General features: G+C 46.0%; 1 protein-coding gene across 1 annotated transcript in view; it reads left to right on the top strand.

The window, feature by feature from the left end:
• Positions 1–19,810, top strand: part of TRAPPC12 (trafficking protein particle complex subunit 12) — a 132,430-nt gene that overhangs the window by 96,604 nt on the left and 16,016 nt on the right. The window contains exon 8 of the mRNA XM_073674208.1: positions 2,518–2,591. Within this exon, the coding sequence (XP_073530309.1) occupies positions 2,518–2,591 (74 nt within the window). The remainder of the gene's footprint in view (positions 1–2,517; positions 2,592–19,810) is intronic.

Genomic DNA, 19,810 nt, shown 5'->3' with positions numbered 1-19,810 from the left:
TACCTATGAAAATTACAGGAGACCACCAAGACCCATGCCGATCACCATAAGGCTAACATGAGACTGAGCTGCGGTATCGGACACAGCCGTCTGTGCGGACAATCTGCATCGCCTGTACAAATAGTGAAGGGAATGTAGCTTATTCTGGCTTCTTCCATGTGATGATCCCGGGGGGATCAGACCCTAAAATGAATTCTAATGTACCTGTCATAACACACAAATCAGAGTAAAAGTATGGTCTTGCTTCTCTCATCCCCACAATAAGTTAAAACATAATTTTTGTGGTACAACTTCCAGAATATGTCAAGGAACTGTCTTTATTATTGTGCTCTGTAACTTTGCCATTCCCTCTATTTGAGGGGGAGGTTCCGGTTCATCAGCATTCTGCCAGCTCTATAGGTGCGGGAATGCCCCTCACTTCCCAGTATGCTTGCTTATCTCATTGTCCAATGGCTTTCCTTCCCTGATCTTAAGTAGTTGACACCGTGATGTGATGTTTTTCAGGTTGAAAGCTTCCTTTGGGGTAAATAAAGTCATTTTAATTTTGTAGTCATTGCATTTCCATTCAGATGAGCCGACCATTTTTCCAGCCTTAATCAACAGCTTTACCAAATTCTTTTTAGAAGGTAAAATAGTTTAAATGTCTCTTTAGACAGCATTAACATGTTGCATCTGCTGTACTTCCACCCACACCACCCGTCTATCACATTCAAACTTTGCAACGTTTTTGCCACCATTACTGAAAATTGGTGCAAAACGGTTCAGTTTTATCTCAATTGAGCCCAAAAATATTATGCATGTGAACACAGCCTAATGCATATGTTTTTTTAAGGAGTTCCTCCACAAGCTCACAACTTATAATATTTGTCCTTTCCATGAGACATTGGTTTTTCTAAAGAGGTTTTCCCATCTGCGATATTTAGGGGATTAGCTATAATTGTCCTATAGATGTCAGATCTTCTATCTCGCGAACTTGGAAATGCAGAGAGAGATGGAAATACGTGCCTGGCGCTCTCTGCAATACTTTCTATGGGAACTCGGAAAAATTGCCAAACAAGCGCTTAGCCATAAAAGTGAATGGAGGGACAAAAGTGCAGCCAACTTACACCATAGGTCGCCACGCAATGGACTCCCTATTTTGAGATAGATGAGTGCCCCACTGCGGAGACCTGCATCTAGCATACATTTGTCATCTATCCTGGCAATAAGGTTGAAGTAGGAATGGCCCTTTAAAGTATATAGATTCCTTCCAGGACAAAAAAAATACATTTAAGTATATGTGTATATAATGTGTGTACATGTATTTACATATGTGTGTGTGTATAAAATGTGTATGTATATATAATGTGTGTGTGTATAAAATGTGTATGTATATATAATGTGTGTACATGTATTTACGTGTGTGTGTATATATAAAATGTGTACGTGTAGTTGCATAGATGTGTGTATGTATATAATGTGTGTGTATTGTGTATATAAAATGTGTGTGTGTGTATATAATGTGTGAATGTGTATTTACGTGTGTGTATATAAAATGTGTGTACGTGTATTTACATAGATGTGTGTATGTATATAATGTGTGTGTGTGTGTATATGTACATAAAGATTTATAATTAGATTTTCGATTTGAAAAATGTTTATTTTAGAATTTGCTATTTTAATCAATTATAAACTTGTGAAAATGTGTTAGGAAGCAACAATATATGTAATAATCTAACCATGGCGATGAATGATCCAAACAAGATGACACACTGGAAGCCGCCTTGCCCCAAGAGCTTCCAGTCTGAGCGCTGGTGGTGGTGCTGGGGGTGAAGGTATGCGCAGAGCGCTGGGCTGCCGGATGTGCTGTAATCTCCTGCACCAGTTCACTGCTGGTCCCATCAGCACGGAGAAGATTAGCGAGCCTCTTTGATCTTGTAACATTGGCAGATGCTTAGCTCTGTGTAGGCTGCCAGCTACAGAACAATAGGGGGATGTAGTTGAGCTCAGCGGTTTCTCTTGGGTTTCACGCTGCCAAAAGCTGACAACTATATGGCTCAGACGCCCCCATTCTCTGTCTGCACTGGCATTACAATAATTCTGAAATGCCACCAGCATCCACATATCCTGTGCTGCTCCCCATCTCATCTGGCGCCCGCTTCCTTATGTGCATGTTAATGGTCTTACCACGCTGAAATTTTTGCTATTGTAATTAGCATTTTGAGCTAGGAAGCCGGGAAGGCTGCTGATGGTTGTGCATGGCTGCATCATTTATGCAGACTTCCTAATCCGTGAACTATTCGAGCCAGTCCCTTAGTGAAGAGGAAAAAAAAGAGCCTTATTTTCTTTTCTTTTTTTTCCCTTCCCTTTTCTTTTGTCTTGACTCGCAGCCTACAGAGTATTAAAAATTCTAGCCTGAGACCCAGCGGTGTTAACAAGGGGGATCTTTTAAATCAGAATTCATAGGACCAATGATTGATGGCTAGAAAGAGCCTGTAATTTATTTGTGCACATTCACGAGCTGATCTTATTTTGCAGCCTCTGTTCAGCTGTGGAGGTCACGTCTGGGCCGGGTGATGTACTCCATGGCAAACTGTCTGCTAATGATGAAGGTACGTGGGCGGCAGCAAACTGCAGCGTTACCGTATATATGGGAGGAGAATGCCAAGCGGACGCCGTCTGACAGCACACGAATACGCATACATGGCATTCTCTTTTCTTTTTCTTTTTTATTTATGCCTATTGTATAATATTTCTGCTTTTTTGTTTATTATTCTCGTCTAGGTCTATAGATCTTGCATTGGTTCCTATACTATATTATACAGCCAACATCCTGTCCCAATATATAGTAGGTATAATAATATTAGCAAATCACTCCAATTAGAAATATAGTATAGTTCTCCTGATTAGCTATGTTGCTTACCTCCTGCGCAGGGTATTGCAGTAACTTAGGTATTCATGATTGCAACTACTAATAAATAACTGTCACTGTATGAGTGGTCGTAACCATGGATACCTAAGCTACTGCAATGCCCGCTCATGGGGGTAAGCAACATAGCTAATCAGGAGAACTATACTACATTTCTAATTGGAGGTATTTGATAATATTATTATTACGCATACTACAAGGATCTCGGAGATGGGAATACCCATTTTAAATACCACTATTATATTTTTAGTTCCAGATACACTGTTTTTATTCAGGTTTTTTTCCCATTCCAGGCTTTTTGAAGCCATGTTCCCAAAAGCAAAATGGTAATCTGAAGAGATTTGCCAAAATTTACAACAAAAACAATAGGCACCCCCCCTCCTCCACCAAGGTGTCCATATGGTATTTGCCTGCAGAACCAAGGGTGTAAGTCCTGGCATAGGACACCATGGGAATGCTATGGGCCCAGTAGCATCTGGAGCTGTTCAAAAAGACAAATGCATATTTGTATGTGTTGTTACATGATGCTTACTGCTTCATGCAGTCGTATTTTGCACCTTCTGCACATGACGTCTTCATCTAGTGATAGACGTCTTCCTCCTGCTCATATTCATCCTGGAGTTCAGACTTTGCCTTTTCAGACAGATACTACAACCTACAGCCAGTACTGACCTCTGCTGGCCGTCTGTGGTAATGTGGTGTGTACAGGTGGGGATGATGCTTTGCTCTGATTGGGTGCATGCTATTTTAGCAAATTAAAGGGAAGGTGCCATAAAAAAATAAAAAAAAATTCAGCAATCTTTGCTTAGAGGGGCTGTCATCAAAATTCCGTTTTGAGCAAATTATTTCTAAATGATGAATACATTTAAAGCAGTATGGTTCTAATGTGATCCTTCTGTCCAGGTTTTATAGAAAATTGTCTCACAGCAGGGAATAACTTGTATAACTCACCGCACCTGGTAAATCCTCTGCCGCTCCAGCGCCTCTTTTTTTTTTTTTTTTTTTAAAACCCATAAAATCCAAGACCACCCTTTGAAACTCACCCCCACCCACTGGTCCATAACTACATTCACTATCCCGGCTTTCTTTGTTAGTTTTTCTCCAGTGATGACGCAGACATGGTTACTCAGCACATTTCTGGCCTCTGTAGTCATGTCGCCATGTACAGCACCAGACCGCCCTGGACAGTGATTGGTTGCAGCGGTCATGTGGGTTGTACAAGATTTTATCACTGCAGGTCAGCTAACAAAAACCTGCAGGAGTGTGTTCACCAGGCGAGTTATTTTCCTAAGGTGTCATATTTCCTGCAAAGAGGCGACTGTTGTTTCAATGAGTTTTTCCACAAATCAAAAATACTAGAGAATATATGACATTTTGTAATATATCTTCTTCTTTCTTCACTTATGAGCCTCTTCTCTGACCTCCCTATTTTCCCGCACTGAGCTTTCACTCCCAAAAACTGCTCTGATTTGTCTTCAGTGAGGAATCTAATTACATCTGCTGCCTATAGAAGTCTATGGAGAGGGGAGAAGCTGGAGACAGAGACACAAAGAGAAAGTGTTGCAGATTTCAGTGACTCCAGACTGGAGAGGGGATAAACACTATCAAATACAGGACCAGAAATCGTGTTGTTCCTCATGTACACGTGCAAAGGCTTATTCTGAAATCATGACACTTAAAAGGGTGCTCCGGTCACATGATTTTGATGACCCGTCCTCAGAATAGGTGATCAATATCAGATCGTTGGGGGTCGGCAGCAGCCATTACACACGGGACCAGCGAGCATGTTTAAGCACCACCCTGTAGATTAATTGAGTAATTTACACCTAACCAAGAATTCCCCCAGACCCATGGCCACCCAAAAAAAAATTCTAAGGAGCATTATAATATATATACATATATATATTAGACTACCCACTATTAAAATGCAAAACAGCAGATCATGGAGCTAAAATATGTCAGTGTTTCCCTAGGAGTCTCCTTGTTTCGGCAACTCTTTCACATGTATAGTACCTGTATGGCACCTCTCACCTGTATGACACTTCTTGTACTTGTATGGTACCTGTGTGGCACCTCTTGCATCTATATGGCACCCCTTGTACCTGTCTGGCACCTCTTGCCCCTGTGCGGTGCCTGTCTGGGCACCCCTTGCCCCTGTGCGGTGCCTGTCTGGACACCCCTTGCCCCTGTGCGGTGCCTGTCTGGGCACCCCTTGCCCCTGTGCGGTGCCTGTCTGGGCACCCCTTGCCCCTGTGCGGTGCCTGTCTGGGCACCCCTTGCCCCTGTGCGGTGCCTGTCTGGGCACCCCTTGCCCCTGTGCGGTGCCTGTCTGGGCACCCCTTGCCCCTGTGCGGTGCCTGTCTGGACACCCCTTGCACCTGTGCGGTGCCTGTCTGGGCACCCTTTGCGCCTGTGCGGTGCCTGCCTCGGCACCCTTTGCGCCTGTGCGGTGCCTGCCTGGGCACTCCTTGCACCTGTGCGGTGCCTGCCTGGGCACCCCTTGCACCTGTGCGGTGCCTGTCTGGGCACCCCTTGCACCTGTGCGGTGCCTGCCTGGGCACCCCTTGCCCCTGTGCGGGCATCCCTTGCACCTGTGCGGTGCCTGCCTCGGCACCCTTTGCACCTGTGCGGTGCCTGCCTCGGCACCCTTTGCGCCTGTGCGGTGCCTGCCTCGGCACCCTTTGCGCCTGTGCGGTGCCTGCCTCGGCACCCTTTGCGCCTGTGCGGTGCCTGTCTGGGCACCCCTTGCACCTGTGCGGTGCCTGTCTGGGCACCCCTTGCACCTGTGCGGTGCCTGCCTGGGCACCCCTTGCCCCTGTGCGGGCATCCCTTGCGCCTGTGCGGTGCCTGCCTCGGCACCCTTTGCGCCTGTGCGGTGCCTGTCTGGACACCCCTTGCACCTGTGCGGTGCCTGTCTGGGCACCCCTTGCGCCTGTGCGGTGCCTGTCTGGGCACCCCTTGCACCTGTGCGGTGCCTGCCTGGGCACCCCTTGCCCCTGTGCGGGCATCCCTTGCACCTGTGCGGTGCCTGCCTCGGCACCCCTTGCACCTCTATAGTGTTAAACTCCCCCTCGTTTGCTCTTCCCTGAATCTTTTATAGGTAAACTCCATTTTCCTCATTTACAAGAATCCTATCTTGAGTCTGTGGTTCTGGATGTGTTCTTATACAAAAGTCTGATGTGCTGGTGGTTAACAAAGGACATGAATGGTTTTCCCTCCTCCGTCTGTGGTTATGGAGGGTCAGGTGGCTGGGGACGTGGACGAGATAGAGAAAAGCCACTGTAGATGCATTTTTGATTTTATCCTATTCTTTCTCCAAGGCTGAATGCTTTTCTGCTTCTGAATCCGGGGTTAAATGTAATACAATCTCCCCTGTGATCAGGATGAAAGAGTGGGGTTTTGTCATGTAAATGAGGCTTATATAATACACTGACCCTGAGTCTTAGGAGTACATAGCGCAGAATTTATGTAACGCCCAGGGTTTAGGCCGTAAAGCCTAATTACTCCCATTATTACTCGGAGGCTTTTTATGTATTTACCAGCGCAGGACAAGATGTAGGAACAATCCTCCCTGGGGAAGAAGCTGCAGTTACACATTTTTCTATCTCCGTGCCTTGTGCACACATTTAGTATTTTCAGCAGGGAAAACGCTGCTTACAATACATGCATTTTTGCATGCGGATTTGATGGGTTTTTACTTGAGTTTTTTTCCAGTTCATTTGAATGGTTGAAAAACGCTGGAAGAATTGACAAAAACACTGTGAAGGTTCAAATCTGTAAGGAAAAAATAAGCATCGTGTGCACAAGATGTCAGACTTCTCATTCACTTTGCTGTTACTGTAAAACGCTGCTGTTTTGCAGCAGCAGCATAAAAACGCATGGTAAAAAGCAACAAAAAACATAACGTGAACAAGCCCATGGGGTGTGCTCACAGTTTCATTGAGATGGAAAAATCCAACGTCCGAAATCCATCCTGCTCGTAGTTTTTGAAGCTCCCCCATCACTCTTATGATGCGGCCTTTTCACTTTAATGTCAATCTGCTGTGGCTATCAGAAGATATCTCCATCAAAGAAGTAACACGTCAATTCTTTTTTTTTTTTTCACAGTCCAGTTAAGTTTTTTGCTTTTTTTTTTTTTTTTTTTTTTGCTAAAATTTCCACAATTTTTGCAAGAATATTTCTTTGGCAATTTTTGCAACATTTTTCTTGCTGCATGCTATAGGTTCGGCAGTTTCCTCCAGACTTCTTTATAAGGGAAGGAGATAAAAAAACAAAAAAAAGTTTGCCTTGGAAAAAGACCTAAAAATCATAAAACATTTTTACAAAAAAAAAAAAAAAAATTTCAAGTAGAGACTATTTTGGTAGAAAGCAACTCATGACTTATTCTTTCCACAGACACTTGACAGGCACAGGACTTACTGCTACCAAATGCCCAGGGGGCACTCATTACGTGTGGAGAAAAGGCGATTCTGGCATCTGAATAGGAAAGGGTTCTTTACAGTTAGCGCAGTCAGACTGTGGAAGACGTAGTAATTAGTGTTGAGCCACCCCCGTAGTGTTCGAGTTCGGTTCGGTTCGTCGAACACCCGTGTGTTCGCCGAACTGTTCGTCGAACACCTTCGAACACCGTTAAAACCAATGGCAGGCAAACAAAAACACATAGAAACACATAGAAAACACCTTCAAAGGTGTCCAAAAGCTGACAAACTGCTCAGAAGACATAACTAACACATGGAAAAGTGACAAGTACATATAGTCATGCGAAAATAAAAGAGGTGGAGGAGTAAAAGGAGGGGGAGACACAGATATAGGCATGTCATGCCCTTCTAAAATCCAAAAAGTGAGAAGCCGACACGGCCAGTCCGCTCCTGCCCGTGCCACCTCCGTGTCGCCGGGTTTGTGCCAGAGCCGCGGTGAACCCTGACGGCCAGCCCCCCTCTCCCAATACTGGTGCCTGTCCGCTGGTGGGTCGAGCGAGCCCCCCTGTGGTGGAGGCAGCTCTAAGCTTTTTAATTTAAATTGTCTCTCTAATTTGAATGAATACACTTTAAATCCATTTACAAGGATCTATTGGAGGGCAAGTCTCATGCCAGCAGCCGCGGTAATTCCAGCTCCAGTAGCGTCCACTAAAGCTGCTGCAGTTAAAAAGCTTTTATAAGGATCGAGCTCGGCTGTCCACCGCAAGGCATCCTACTGCCAGTCCCAGCCCCTATGCCTTGGGGTGCCTCCTGATGCTCTTCACTGAGTATCCCGTGGTCCCGAAGCATTTCCTTTGAAAAAATTAAGTGTCTAAACTACAGGTGGTGTAGCTTGCTTAACAGCCGGGATAATCCGCTGACTAGCAGACACTGCTACTAGGCACAAAGTATTTCCTGGGCTAGATGCAGTTAAAAATTTGTAATTAGATACTCTCGTTGGATGCTGAGAAAGCATTCCATAGAGTCTCCTGGCACGCCATATATGATTCTCTTAAAAAGCTTGGGGTAGGGGTCTAGGGGACCCTTTTATAGCCAAAATCACGGCCCTGTATCGCAATACGTCACCTAGGCTGAAGATAAATGGAACTGTAGCACCCTGAGGGCTCGGTTGCTACAGAGGTATTGCACCTCACCCAGAGGTGTGATATCTCACTCTCAGGTAAGGATGGAGTGTGGATCAGGACCCGACACCTGCATGCATTACACCACATTGCCGTGGGGCAGGGCGACCAATATGCCCCTGAGATGGGCACGACAGTCCCTGTCCCTGGCTGGAGTGGGGGGAGGGAACACTGAGGAAGGGGAACCCTGCAGTGCAGGAGCAGGGAGGAAGCAGTTCCTGGGTGCATTGAGAAGGGAGTATAAAAGGTGGGCACCATCTTAGTTCAGTGCAGAGAAGTCTGAGCAGAAGTGGCAGGGAGCAGGGGCTCTGCATGAGCTCTGCTCCGGAGGCGGGCCTAGTAACAGAGGCCCAGGCCTGGAAGAGGGAGAAGGAAGGAAGAGGAGCGGAGAAGGCTCCAGGAACGAGGAATGAAGGGATCCCAGGGGTGCGGACGGGCGAGTCGCCACCGCACGCCCGAATCCACCTGCGTGGAGGGGTCAGGCCAAAGGGGGAGACCGGTCCCCGAACTAGTGGAGGCAGGAAACGACCCTCAGCTAGAAACCGGAGGCTCTGACATTTTATGTGGCGCAGCCCCTCGCTACACCCGCTAGGAAGGCACCACATAGGGTCAGGGAAACTGGCGCCAAGTTTACCAAGAGGAGGCCCGAGGCAGCCGGACAGAAGTGTTGGTAAGAAAGGCCAGACAAAGGACACACAAAGGGGGTCCTGTGAAGTGCTCCAAAGTTATCTGGGAGTTGTCTGAGCCCCTCACCTGGTGAGCACAGTACGACGTGGGCAGCCGTTACCTGCAGACGTGGTCTGGATAATAAGAACTGTGAGTAAAGGCCCTGGACTGCATCACTGACTCCGTGTCGTTACTGCTGCTGCCCTGCACCATCACCCCCATCCTCCGCATACACTGCCCTGAGGCTATACTCCTCCCGTGGGGAGTTATGCTACGCTCTGCTGCACCCACAACACCAGCCTTAGCGGTCTGCCCTGTAGCGGCGGTTCACTCTGACCGCAATCCACGGGTGGCGTAGTCGGACATTTAAACATCAAAACCACATAAATAGTTCCGCCACTGGTTTGACCGCCCTGAGCCACGGAATCGGGTCGCCGCCACGAAGACTACAACCACCAGCATCCACCAAAAAGTGTCCGGCTCCGGGTGTCCCAAGGCCCAGGGGGTGCATCAGAACATTTTCATCACCTTTCACAATCACCAATGGGACAAGGCATGTCCTCTGTCCCCTCTCTTATACATCCTAGTGACGGAGCACCTGCTCTCATCAATTCGCCATAACCCCAATATTAGGTGGATTGAGGTGGGAGGCACCGAGTACAAGTGCTCTCTATTTGCTGATGATGTCCTAGTATATATCACTCAATCACATATATCCATCCATGCTGTTATGGCTGAAATAGATCACTTTGTTACATGGTAAAATTTTAAAATCAATGCAGCGAAGTCTGAGGCCCTCAATGTCTCCCTCCCCAAATCCATATAGGATTCCATCCAGTCCAACTTTCCCTTTGTCTGGCCCTCACAGGGTATCAAATACTTAGGAATTCCTATTCATAGAGACCTCTCCCATCTATGTTATCTTAATTTTTGGCCCTTTATTGAACAATTCCATACAGACCACGGTTGGCAAGTTAGAACTGTAAGATTCACTACGTGAACCACTGGTGTTTTGTGGAAAAGCACATGTACACTGCGTTCCAAATTATTATGCAAAAAGTGTTTAGGAGTGATAAGGGAAGAATTTGTTTGTTTGTCAGTTAAACTCATTGATGGTGATGTGTGTCAGGGCTCTTTATATCACTGTAAGCAATTGCAGACACCTGTGCTAATTAGTTTGGCAGGTGTGTCCAATGAAAGGCAAGACTACTTAAGAAGGCTCTCTCACATTATTAAGCAGCCTACATTTTCTGCCAAAATGGGAAAGAAAAAGGATGTGTCGGCTGCTGAGAAGCAACAAATTGTGGAGTGTTTAGGTCAAGGCATGACTACAATCAACATTGTGCGATGATCAGGATGAAGTGTCTTGGCAATCAAGAAGTATGTAGCTGATTCACAGTACACACGTGTGCGTGCTGATAAGGGCAAATTGAGGACTCTTTCCTACAGGCAATTACGTCAGGTTGAAAGAGCAGCGGCAAAAAAGCCTTGTCATAGCAGCAGACAAGTTTTTGAAGCTGCTTGTGCCTCCAACGTCCCCCGAACAACAAGATGCAGGGTCCTTCAGAGGTTTGCAGCTGTGCATACGCCATCCTGTCGACCTCCTCTATCCACTTCACACAAGCAGAAACGGCTCCAGTGGGCCAAACATTACATGAAGACTGATTTCAAAACTGTTTTGTTCACGGATGAGTGCCGTGCAGCGCTCGATGGTCCAGATGGATGGAGTGGAGGATGGCTGGTTGATGGACACCCCACGCAAACACGGCTACAGCGCCAACAAGGAGGAGGTGGAGTAATGTTTTGGGCTGGAATCATGGGGAGAGAGATTGTCGGCCCCTTTAGGATCCCTGAAGGCGCTAAAGATGAACTCCATAATGTATGTGGATTTTCTCAAACAGCACTTCCTGCCATGGTTCAAGAAGAAGAACCGTGTATTTCACAGCAAGATCATTTTTCTGCATGATAATGCACCATCTCATGCTGCACATAAAACATCTGCATCTCTGGCTGATATGGGCATAAAAGGGGACAAACTTATGGTGTGACCCCCATGCTCCCCTGACCTCTACCCCATTCCGAACCTTTGGAGCATCATTAAAAGGAGTGTCTATGATGGCGGGAGGCAGTTCACATCTAAGCAACAGCTCTGGGAGGGTATTCTGTCCTCATGCAAAACAATTGAAGCAGAAACCATCCAAAACCTGACATTCAATGGACGATAGAGTTCAGAAGCTCCTTTCGAACAAGGGGTCCTATGTGAAAATGTAACATCACCTAGAATAAAGTTTTGAGTTGAAAACTGTTTGATTTCAGTTTCTAACAACCTGCTAATGCTTATAATTTCAAAAATGACCATTTTTTTGGTCTTTATTAAAATGAAAAGGTTGATCGAAAAGTTTGGGGGATCTAAGAGTGTGGCAACCCAGTAGTCATGATTACTTCGAATTCTGACAATATGAGGGTCATGCTGCAGGTAGTGCAGCAAGAAGGCACTTATGTGTCTTGCGCATCTCGGAGCCCCAAAATTATTTTCCGGGCTAGATGCAGCTAAAAATTATTTTTAATTTTAAATCTGGTGGAGCTTATTATAGATGGCCTAATAGGATCAGTGCTGCACACTGCTACAAAGCCCAAATTATTTTCCAGTCAAGATACAGATAAACATGATTAGTAATTTGAAAGCTTAAAACGGTTGGTAGGGTGATTTTAACCAATCATCAAGCTTTTACTCTCCCCAGGATGACACAGGGGTAGAAAAGTCGTTTCGGATCCATGATTTGTTCATCTTTATGAACGTGAGTCTGTCTACATTATCAGTGGAGAGCCGCGTGCGCTTATCTGTCAGCACACCACCAGCAGCGCTGAACACACGTTCAGACAGAACGCTGGCTGCGGGGCATGACAAGATCTCCAAGGCGTAAGTGGCTAGCTCCGGCCATTTATCCAGATTGGAAGCCCAAAAAGAGCAAGGGTCCAGTGACACAGTCGTGGCTTCAATGTTTACTTGGAGATACTCCTGTACCATCGTCTCTAGGCGTTGACTATGTGTCAGACTTCTTGTCTCCTGTGGCCTTGCAAAGGATGGGCTAAAAAAGTGGTGAAATGATTCCGCAAAATTGATGTTACCAGCAGATACTGTGGTTCTGTTACGGTTTGAGTGCTGAACACTTGACGGTCCCACGGTTGGCAAGTTGGAACTGTGAGATTCACTACGTGCACCACTGGTGTTTTGTGGAAAAGCACATGTAAGATTCTGCAACAGTCTCTGCTGATACTCCTGCATGCGTGCATCCCTTTCTATGGCAGGAATAATTTCGGCAAATTTACTTTTGTACCGGGGATCTAACAGTGTGGCAACCCAGTAGTCAGGATTATTTCTAATTCTCACAATTCGAGGGTCATGTTGCAGGTAGTGCAGCAAGAAGGCACTCATGTGTGTTGCGCATCCAGGAGCACCAAGTCCCTGTTGTGTTGGTGGCGAGGTAACAATCATGCTTCCTTCCTCTGTCCTCTCCCCCCAACCTCGCACAACAGAAATGTGATCAAGGTCTCCCTCATCTGATGAGTCTTCCATCAGTTCGTCCTCCACTTCTTCCTGGGCTCCTGCAACTTCCTCACTAGTTTGGCTGCTACCATGCGCCCTGGTAAAACCATCTCCCCCACCCTCACATGCCTGCCGCCTTGGTGCTGCCGACCGTCTGGACCTTGCAGATGTTAGCCCTTCCGCATACAACTCCTCCTCCTCTACTTCCTCCACCTCCTCTTGTGCCACCACCTGACTCCGAATTCTGTTTAACATGTGCTCCAGCATGTAAATCACCGGAATAGTCATGCTGATAATGGCATCATCAGCACTAAACATCTTCGTCGCCATTTCAAAACTGTGCAGAAGGGTGCATAGGTCCCTGATCTGAGACCACTCCTCCAGCGTGATTTGCCCCACCTCTGGATCTCGTTGGCCCAGGCTATACGTCAGAACGTATTGCACCAGGGCTTGTCGGTGCTGCCACAGTCGCTGCAACATGTGCAGAGTTGAATTCCACCGGGTAGGCACATCGCATTTTAGCCGGTGAAGTGGCAGGCCCAACGACTTCTGTAGAGATGTAAGTCGCTGAGCTGCGGGATGCGAACGGCGGAAGTGAGCACACAGCGACCGTGCCCTCTGCAGAAGGCCATCTAGTCTGGGATAGTGGGCTAAAAATTGCTGGACAACCAGGTTCAACACGTGAGCCATACAAGGCACGTGTGTGACATTGCCCCGGCGAAGGGCCGCACCCAGGTTTGCAGCATTGTCGCACACGGCCTTCCCTGGTTTCAGGTCCAGTGGAGACAACCATTCATGAAATTGGTTCTCCAGAGCTGACCACAACTCCTCAGCTGTGTGACTCACATTTCCCAGACATTTCAATGTAAAAACCGCCTGATGACGTTGAGCCCTACTGCCAGCATAGTAAGGAGGTGTGCAGGATCCCTTCTGCGCAGTTAGAAAGCTTGTGGCATGACCAGACAGGCTTTGGGTGCAGGTGGAAGACCGAGAGGAGGTTGAGGAGGCAGAAGCAGTGGAGGAACTTTGACATAAAGAGGATTGACGCACAACTCGTGGGGACGGCAAGACTTGGACAGCAGCCCCTTGTCCTGCTGTCACCATAGTTACCCAGTGCCCAGTCAGCGACATGTAACGCCCCTGTCCATGCCTACTCGTCCAAGTGTCTGTGGTGAAATGCACCCTGTCACACACAGAGTTTCTCAAAGAAGCGGTGATGTTGTGTGCGACATGCTGGTGGAGCGCAGGCACACCTTTCTTTGAGAAGTAGTGCCGACTGGGCATCTGGTACTGGGGCACTGCGACGGACATAAGGTCTCGAAAATCCTCTGTGTCCACCAGGCGGAAAGGCAGCATTTCTGTAGCCAAGAGCTTGCAGATGGTGAAATTCAACCTCTTAGCTTTCTCATGGCTAGGAGGAAATGGTCTTTTACTTGTCCACATCTGAGGGACCGAGGGCTGGCTATTGTGCTTAGACGGGGTTGATAAGGGTGTCCCCGGCAAACTGCCGGTCTGTGAGGAAGATGCAGGCGGACATGTTAGGTTGCCTTGATCCAAAGGTGGTGCTATCGATGTCGGACAGCGCTCAACACCAGCTGGTGTTACCACCTCCAAAGAAAATGATGACCTGCCAATCACGCTGGCTGTTGCGGGTAAAGAGGTGGCAGGTCTGCGCCCCAAAACAGGTGTGACTGCTGTCCCCCCAGTCACAGAGGATGAAGAGGCCGCGGATGCACAAGATATGGCAGACGGTGGTTGGCCCGGCCGGCTAGGCCGCATTGTAGCACAGTGAGCTTCCCACTGCAACTTATGCTTCATGTCCATGTGCCGGTTCATGCATGAAGTACTCAAACTATGTATTTTTTGGCCTCTACTTAGCTTTTGCTGACAAATGTTACAGATAACACGAGTTGGGTCATCTTTATCGATCTGAAAAAATGCCCAGGCTATGCAAGGCTTAGCACCCATGCGACCTGAAGAGCCACCACGACTTGTGGTGAGAGGCAGAGTTGTGTTTGAGGATGCAGTTGTTGACGTGCTTCCAGTACTACGTCTCTGTCCAGGAAGGCGCAACCTGACCTCGTCGTCACTAGCATCTTCCTCCACCTCCTCTGCTGACCTCATCTCTTGGCTGACTGTGGGTTGACAGTAAGTGGGATCTCCGACCTCATCATCATCACCCTGTGCGTTATCACACCCGTCGTCCTCAGAGCCAACCTGTTCCTGCCCTGACAAAAAACTAAAGTTGTCGCTCCAATCAGGTATTTGAGTCTTATCATCGTCTTCCTCATTGTCTCCACCAACAGGAGTTACAGTTTGGGAATGAGGGTCTACATTATGGTCAGAACCTTCTGCGTCTGGTCCTGGATCCGACTCATAAAGATTCTGGGCATCAGTGCAGATCATTTCCTCGTCTGGATTCACAGAAGCGCTGGAGTCGACCTCTGATTCCCAGGCTATAGTATGAGTAAACAGCTCTGCAGACTCAACCATCTGTTCTACCTCATACTCAGACGGGCAGCTGGAGATTTGGGAGCTGTGAGGAAGCAAGTGCGATTTGGGTGACACCTTTGAGGACTGGAGTATTTGTGATGTTGAAGTTGATGTGGAGGAGAGCCCACTTAAAGGAGCACTTGATATCCGTTGAAGCACCTGCTGTTTTTGCGCCTCATCTGGAATTTGTAGCGATTGGCGTGGCCGTAAGAAAGGGATCTTATCACATTGTCCGCTAAAAGAAGTAGACATTTTAGTTTGGCTGGAAGATGGTCTTTCTTCTGCAGATGTTACTGTTGCTTTAACACCTACCCCACGGACACAACCTTTTTTCCCCTTCCCAACACGCCTATTCCCCTTTCCACCAGCAGCAGGCCTTTTTCCACTCATTTTGGTGGTTAACTAATTCACAACTCTGGAGTTGTTTGCACAAAAAAACAATGGATGGTAACCGAGCAGAGCTGAGTGGCCAAACTGTGGTATTAGGCCAAAACTATTGGCTGGGTTAGATGCAGAAAAAAATTATATTCAATTTGCAACCTGATGGAGGTCAGTATAGATGGACTAATACGACAAGTCCCACACACAGCTAGAAGCCCAATATTTTTTCAGAGGTAGATGCAGAAAAAAATATATTCAGTTTGCAACCTGATGGAGGTCAGTATAGGTGGACTAATAGAACAAGTCCCACACACAGCTAGAAGCCCAAATATTTTTTCAGAGGTACTGTAGATGCAGATAAAAATTATTTTTAATTTGCAACCTGATGGAGGTCAGTATAGATGGACTAATAGAGAAAGTCCGACACACTACTAGAAGGCCAAATATTTTTTCAGAGCTAGATGCAGAAAAAAATTATATTCAGTTTGCAACCTGATGGAGGTCAGTATAGATGGATTAATAGAACAAGACCCACACACTGCTAGAAGCCCAATATTTTTTCAGAGGTAGATGCAGAAAAAAATATATTCAGTTTGCAACCTGATGGAGGTCAGTATAGATGGACTAATAGAACAAGACCCACACACAGCTAGAAGGCCAAATATTTTTTCAGAGCTAGATGCAGATAAAAATTATTTTCAATTTGCAACCTGATGGAGGTCAGTATAGATCGACTAATCGAACAAGTCCCACACACAGCTAGAAGCCCAATATTTTTTCAGAGCTAGATGCAGAAAAAAATTATATTCAATTTGCAACCTGGTGGAGGTCAGTATAGATGGACTAATAGAACAAGTCCCACACACTGCTAGAAGCCCAAATATTTTTTCAGAGCTAGATGCAGATAAAAATTATTTTCAATTTGCAACCTGATGGAGGTCAGTATAGATCGACTAATCGAACAAGTCCCACACACTGCTAGAAGCCCAAATATTTTTTCAAAGCTAGATGCAGAAAAAAATTATATTCAATTTGCAACCTGGTGGAGGTCAGTATAGATGGACTAATAGAACAAGTCCCACACACTGCTAGAAGCCCAAATATTTTTTCAGAGCTAGATGCAGAAAAAAATTAGATTGTTTGCAATCTGATGGAGGTCAGTATAGATGGAGTAATAGAATGATGCTATGCCCAAAAGATTTTACTTCACTAGGTGCAGTAAAAAAATTGGTATTCTATACACAGGTGGTATATCTTGCAACACAGATAGGCTACTCCACTGACTAACACACTCTGCAATAGGCCAAAAAGGATTAGCTTTGCTAGATTCAGCCAAATGCTGTGAAAAAAACTTGCACAGCACTGGCACAGACCTGCCTGGCAAAAACTGATAGGAACTGATGTAACCTAGTCCTGAAAAGGACTCCAATTACAATTAGTCTTTACTCCCACAATCTATCTATTTAAGAGCACAGACCTGCCTGATAAAAGTCGTAGGAAATGCTGTAACCTAGTCCTTAAAAGGACTGCAATCACAACTATTCCCTACTCCCAAGCTATCTGTAGATTTGTGCGAAAATTGGCTTGAAATTAACAAGGTATAGCGCACACAGCAACAGCGGTGCCCTCTAACACGCAGCTGCAGCAGTGAGAAAATGGTGGCGACGGGGAAAATGGCTGGGGCTTATAGGGCAAGGACATGTGACATACACTGCCAATGACACATGCCCTTGCTTGTGTGAAAAAAAGCACTTCGCTCCGTGTGTGCGCTGCTGATAGGCTGACAGATTGCACCTCCCCACTGTAAATGCGGGAAAGAGAAAAAAAGATGGAGATCTTCATTGTTCCTGCAGAGATCCATCCCCTGCCCCTCCCCCCACCCCGCTGTACACTCAAACTGCGTATTAACATTAATTTTCATCATTACTGAGAAAAAATCCAGTTATGATTTTGGTGCACGAACAGTTATCGAACATAACCTCGAACAGCCGAATTTTTCTCAAATTGTTCGTGTTCGCCGACCGGCTCGAACACCGCCCAAAACAGCTCGAATTTGAGATTGGCGAACAGTTCGAGTAGAACAACGCTCATCTCTAGTAGTAATGGCAGATACTATGTCTGCATTTAGAACAGGGCTGGATTCTTTTCTCACAACAAATGTCATTGTGGTTGTAAATAATCTAGCGATATTGTAGTGGAGAAAGGATGAACTTGATGGACCGAAGTCTTTTTAAACCTTTTAGTGAGCAGAAATCCAGACTTCACTCTCCAACCTAGAAACGATCAGGAAGGTAAATGTAATGTAGACTTGTCCTTGCTGATGGACTCCACTATGTACATTGGATTGCTAAAAGCTATCGGAGGGAAAAACCCAGGATTGGCTGAAGGTTGACCGCTCTACATGCTGTTTTTAACGTTATAAAGACCTGTGATTTTGAGGTTTCAAGGTTGTCCTGCCATGATGGGGAATGTGTGCAGGAAATCAGTCGCTGCCAGGGAGAAGGGATTAGAGGATCCAAGGCGGGACTAGTCTGGGGCAAGAAACGACTCCTTGCTGGGCTAGTCCTGCATCATTAGGATATGACTAGCTGCAGATTAAAAGTTCATTTTTAAAAGAAAACCACATTACTGTGGCACGAAAAACACCACATTAGAATAAAGAGACCTCCCTATGTAATAGTGGTTTAGGGACCAGACAAGTTCCCTTTAAAGAGAACCTGCCACCAAGTGAAAAGTGTCCAGTTGCTCTGATTGTATTCCCGCTGCTCCCCTGAGTATTACGCTGGTTGTTTTTATAAAATCCGCCATACAGTTCCAGAGTTATGGGTCTTTTTATTCAGTGTTAATTTTTATGGTCTTTACCTAGGGGGCGTGGCTCACAGGATCCTCTGGGGCGTGTCTTCAGACTCCTCTGCATAATTACCCTGTTAGCCACGCCCCCTTGTGAAGACCAGAAAAGTAAGCCGCAAATTAAGTCCCATATCTCTTTAACCATAGGGTGGATTTTATAAAAACAAAAAGTGGAATAGTCAGGGGAACAGTGGGAAGAAAGTAAGAGCTTAAAGTGACCGGATGACAGTTTCTCTTTAAATGCATACAAGTGGTTGGCGCAGGATCGCATGTGAGCAATCTTCTGGCAATCAATGGAGGTCATCGGCCGCGAAAAGCCTGCATCACCTTTACCTTCCTCGTTGTCTAATAGAACATGACCAGTCAGTTAATTTTCCGTAGATACTTTCAGCTAATCATCTTTAATATAGAAAATTCCATTACTTTAGAATAGCGAAATAATTGCTACAGTTAATCTCTGGGCCTTGTTTTGTGTTTTTTTTTTTTTTTTCCAGTTCAGACCTGGAATAATGTGATAGTCAAGGTGTGTTTAGTTGAAAGCCTTTCCCGACAATCGCAGGCCCACGAGGACGTGTTTGTTGTCTGGGCTGATTTGACATTGCTGCTGAACCTGTGCACTTTTGTCGCCATCTAGCGGCCATTAGTTGTATTGCAGCAGCTTTGCAGTCCCATGTAATTTATAATGGTCCGCAGCACTGAATGTGTTCATGCAGCACTTTAGGTGAGGAAATGCTCCACTGCACCATAGCGGAGGTTCCCTTTAGAAATAGATGCACAGTAGCTCTTGAATATGTATAGATTTAGATAGTAATTGAATAAGGTTTTTTTTTTTTAAGTCCCTTTTCCTTTATTTATCTTGTGATATTCACTGACATTGTTTGCGCCAAATTCTTCAAACTGGGGCATGCGATCCATAATAAGTAAAGAATGGTCTATTTTCTTTCCTGTCTTTAAACAGTTTTAGACTATTTATTCATTTTTCTCGCTTATTGAGCACCATTAATTACACAGACATCATCATCGCTGTCCCCATTGGGGCTCACAATCTACATTCCCTATCAGTATGTCTTTGGAGTGTGGGAGGAAACCAGAGAACCCGGAGGAAGCCCACACAAACTCGGGGAGAGCATACAAACTCCTTGCAGATGTTGTCCTTGGTGGGACCAAACCAAAGACCCCAGCACTTCTAACCACTGAGCCAATGTGCTGTCCCAGAGCCACAAGTCATATGTTTTTCAAAATATCGCAAAAAATTGCACAAAGATTGTTGGCGTATAAAAAATCCGAGGAGGGACTGGAGTACACTAGAGACAAATTTTTGCAACTTTTTTTAAAGTTGCAAATGATGATTCGCCACTGTGGGCGT

This window comes from Phyllobates terribilis, unplaced genomic scaffold (genome assembly GCF_046119375.1).
Source record: "Phyllobates terribilis strain yellow unplaced genomic scaffold, ASM4611937v1 Scaffold_3__8_contigs__length_932513732, whole genome shotgun sequence".
NCBI lineage: Eukaryota > Metazoa > Chordata > Amphibia > Anura > Dendrobatidae > Phyllobates > Phyllobates terribilis.
Note: the sequence above shows the minus strand (reverse complement) of the source record. Positions and strands in the feature narration are given on the sequence as shown.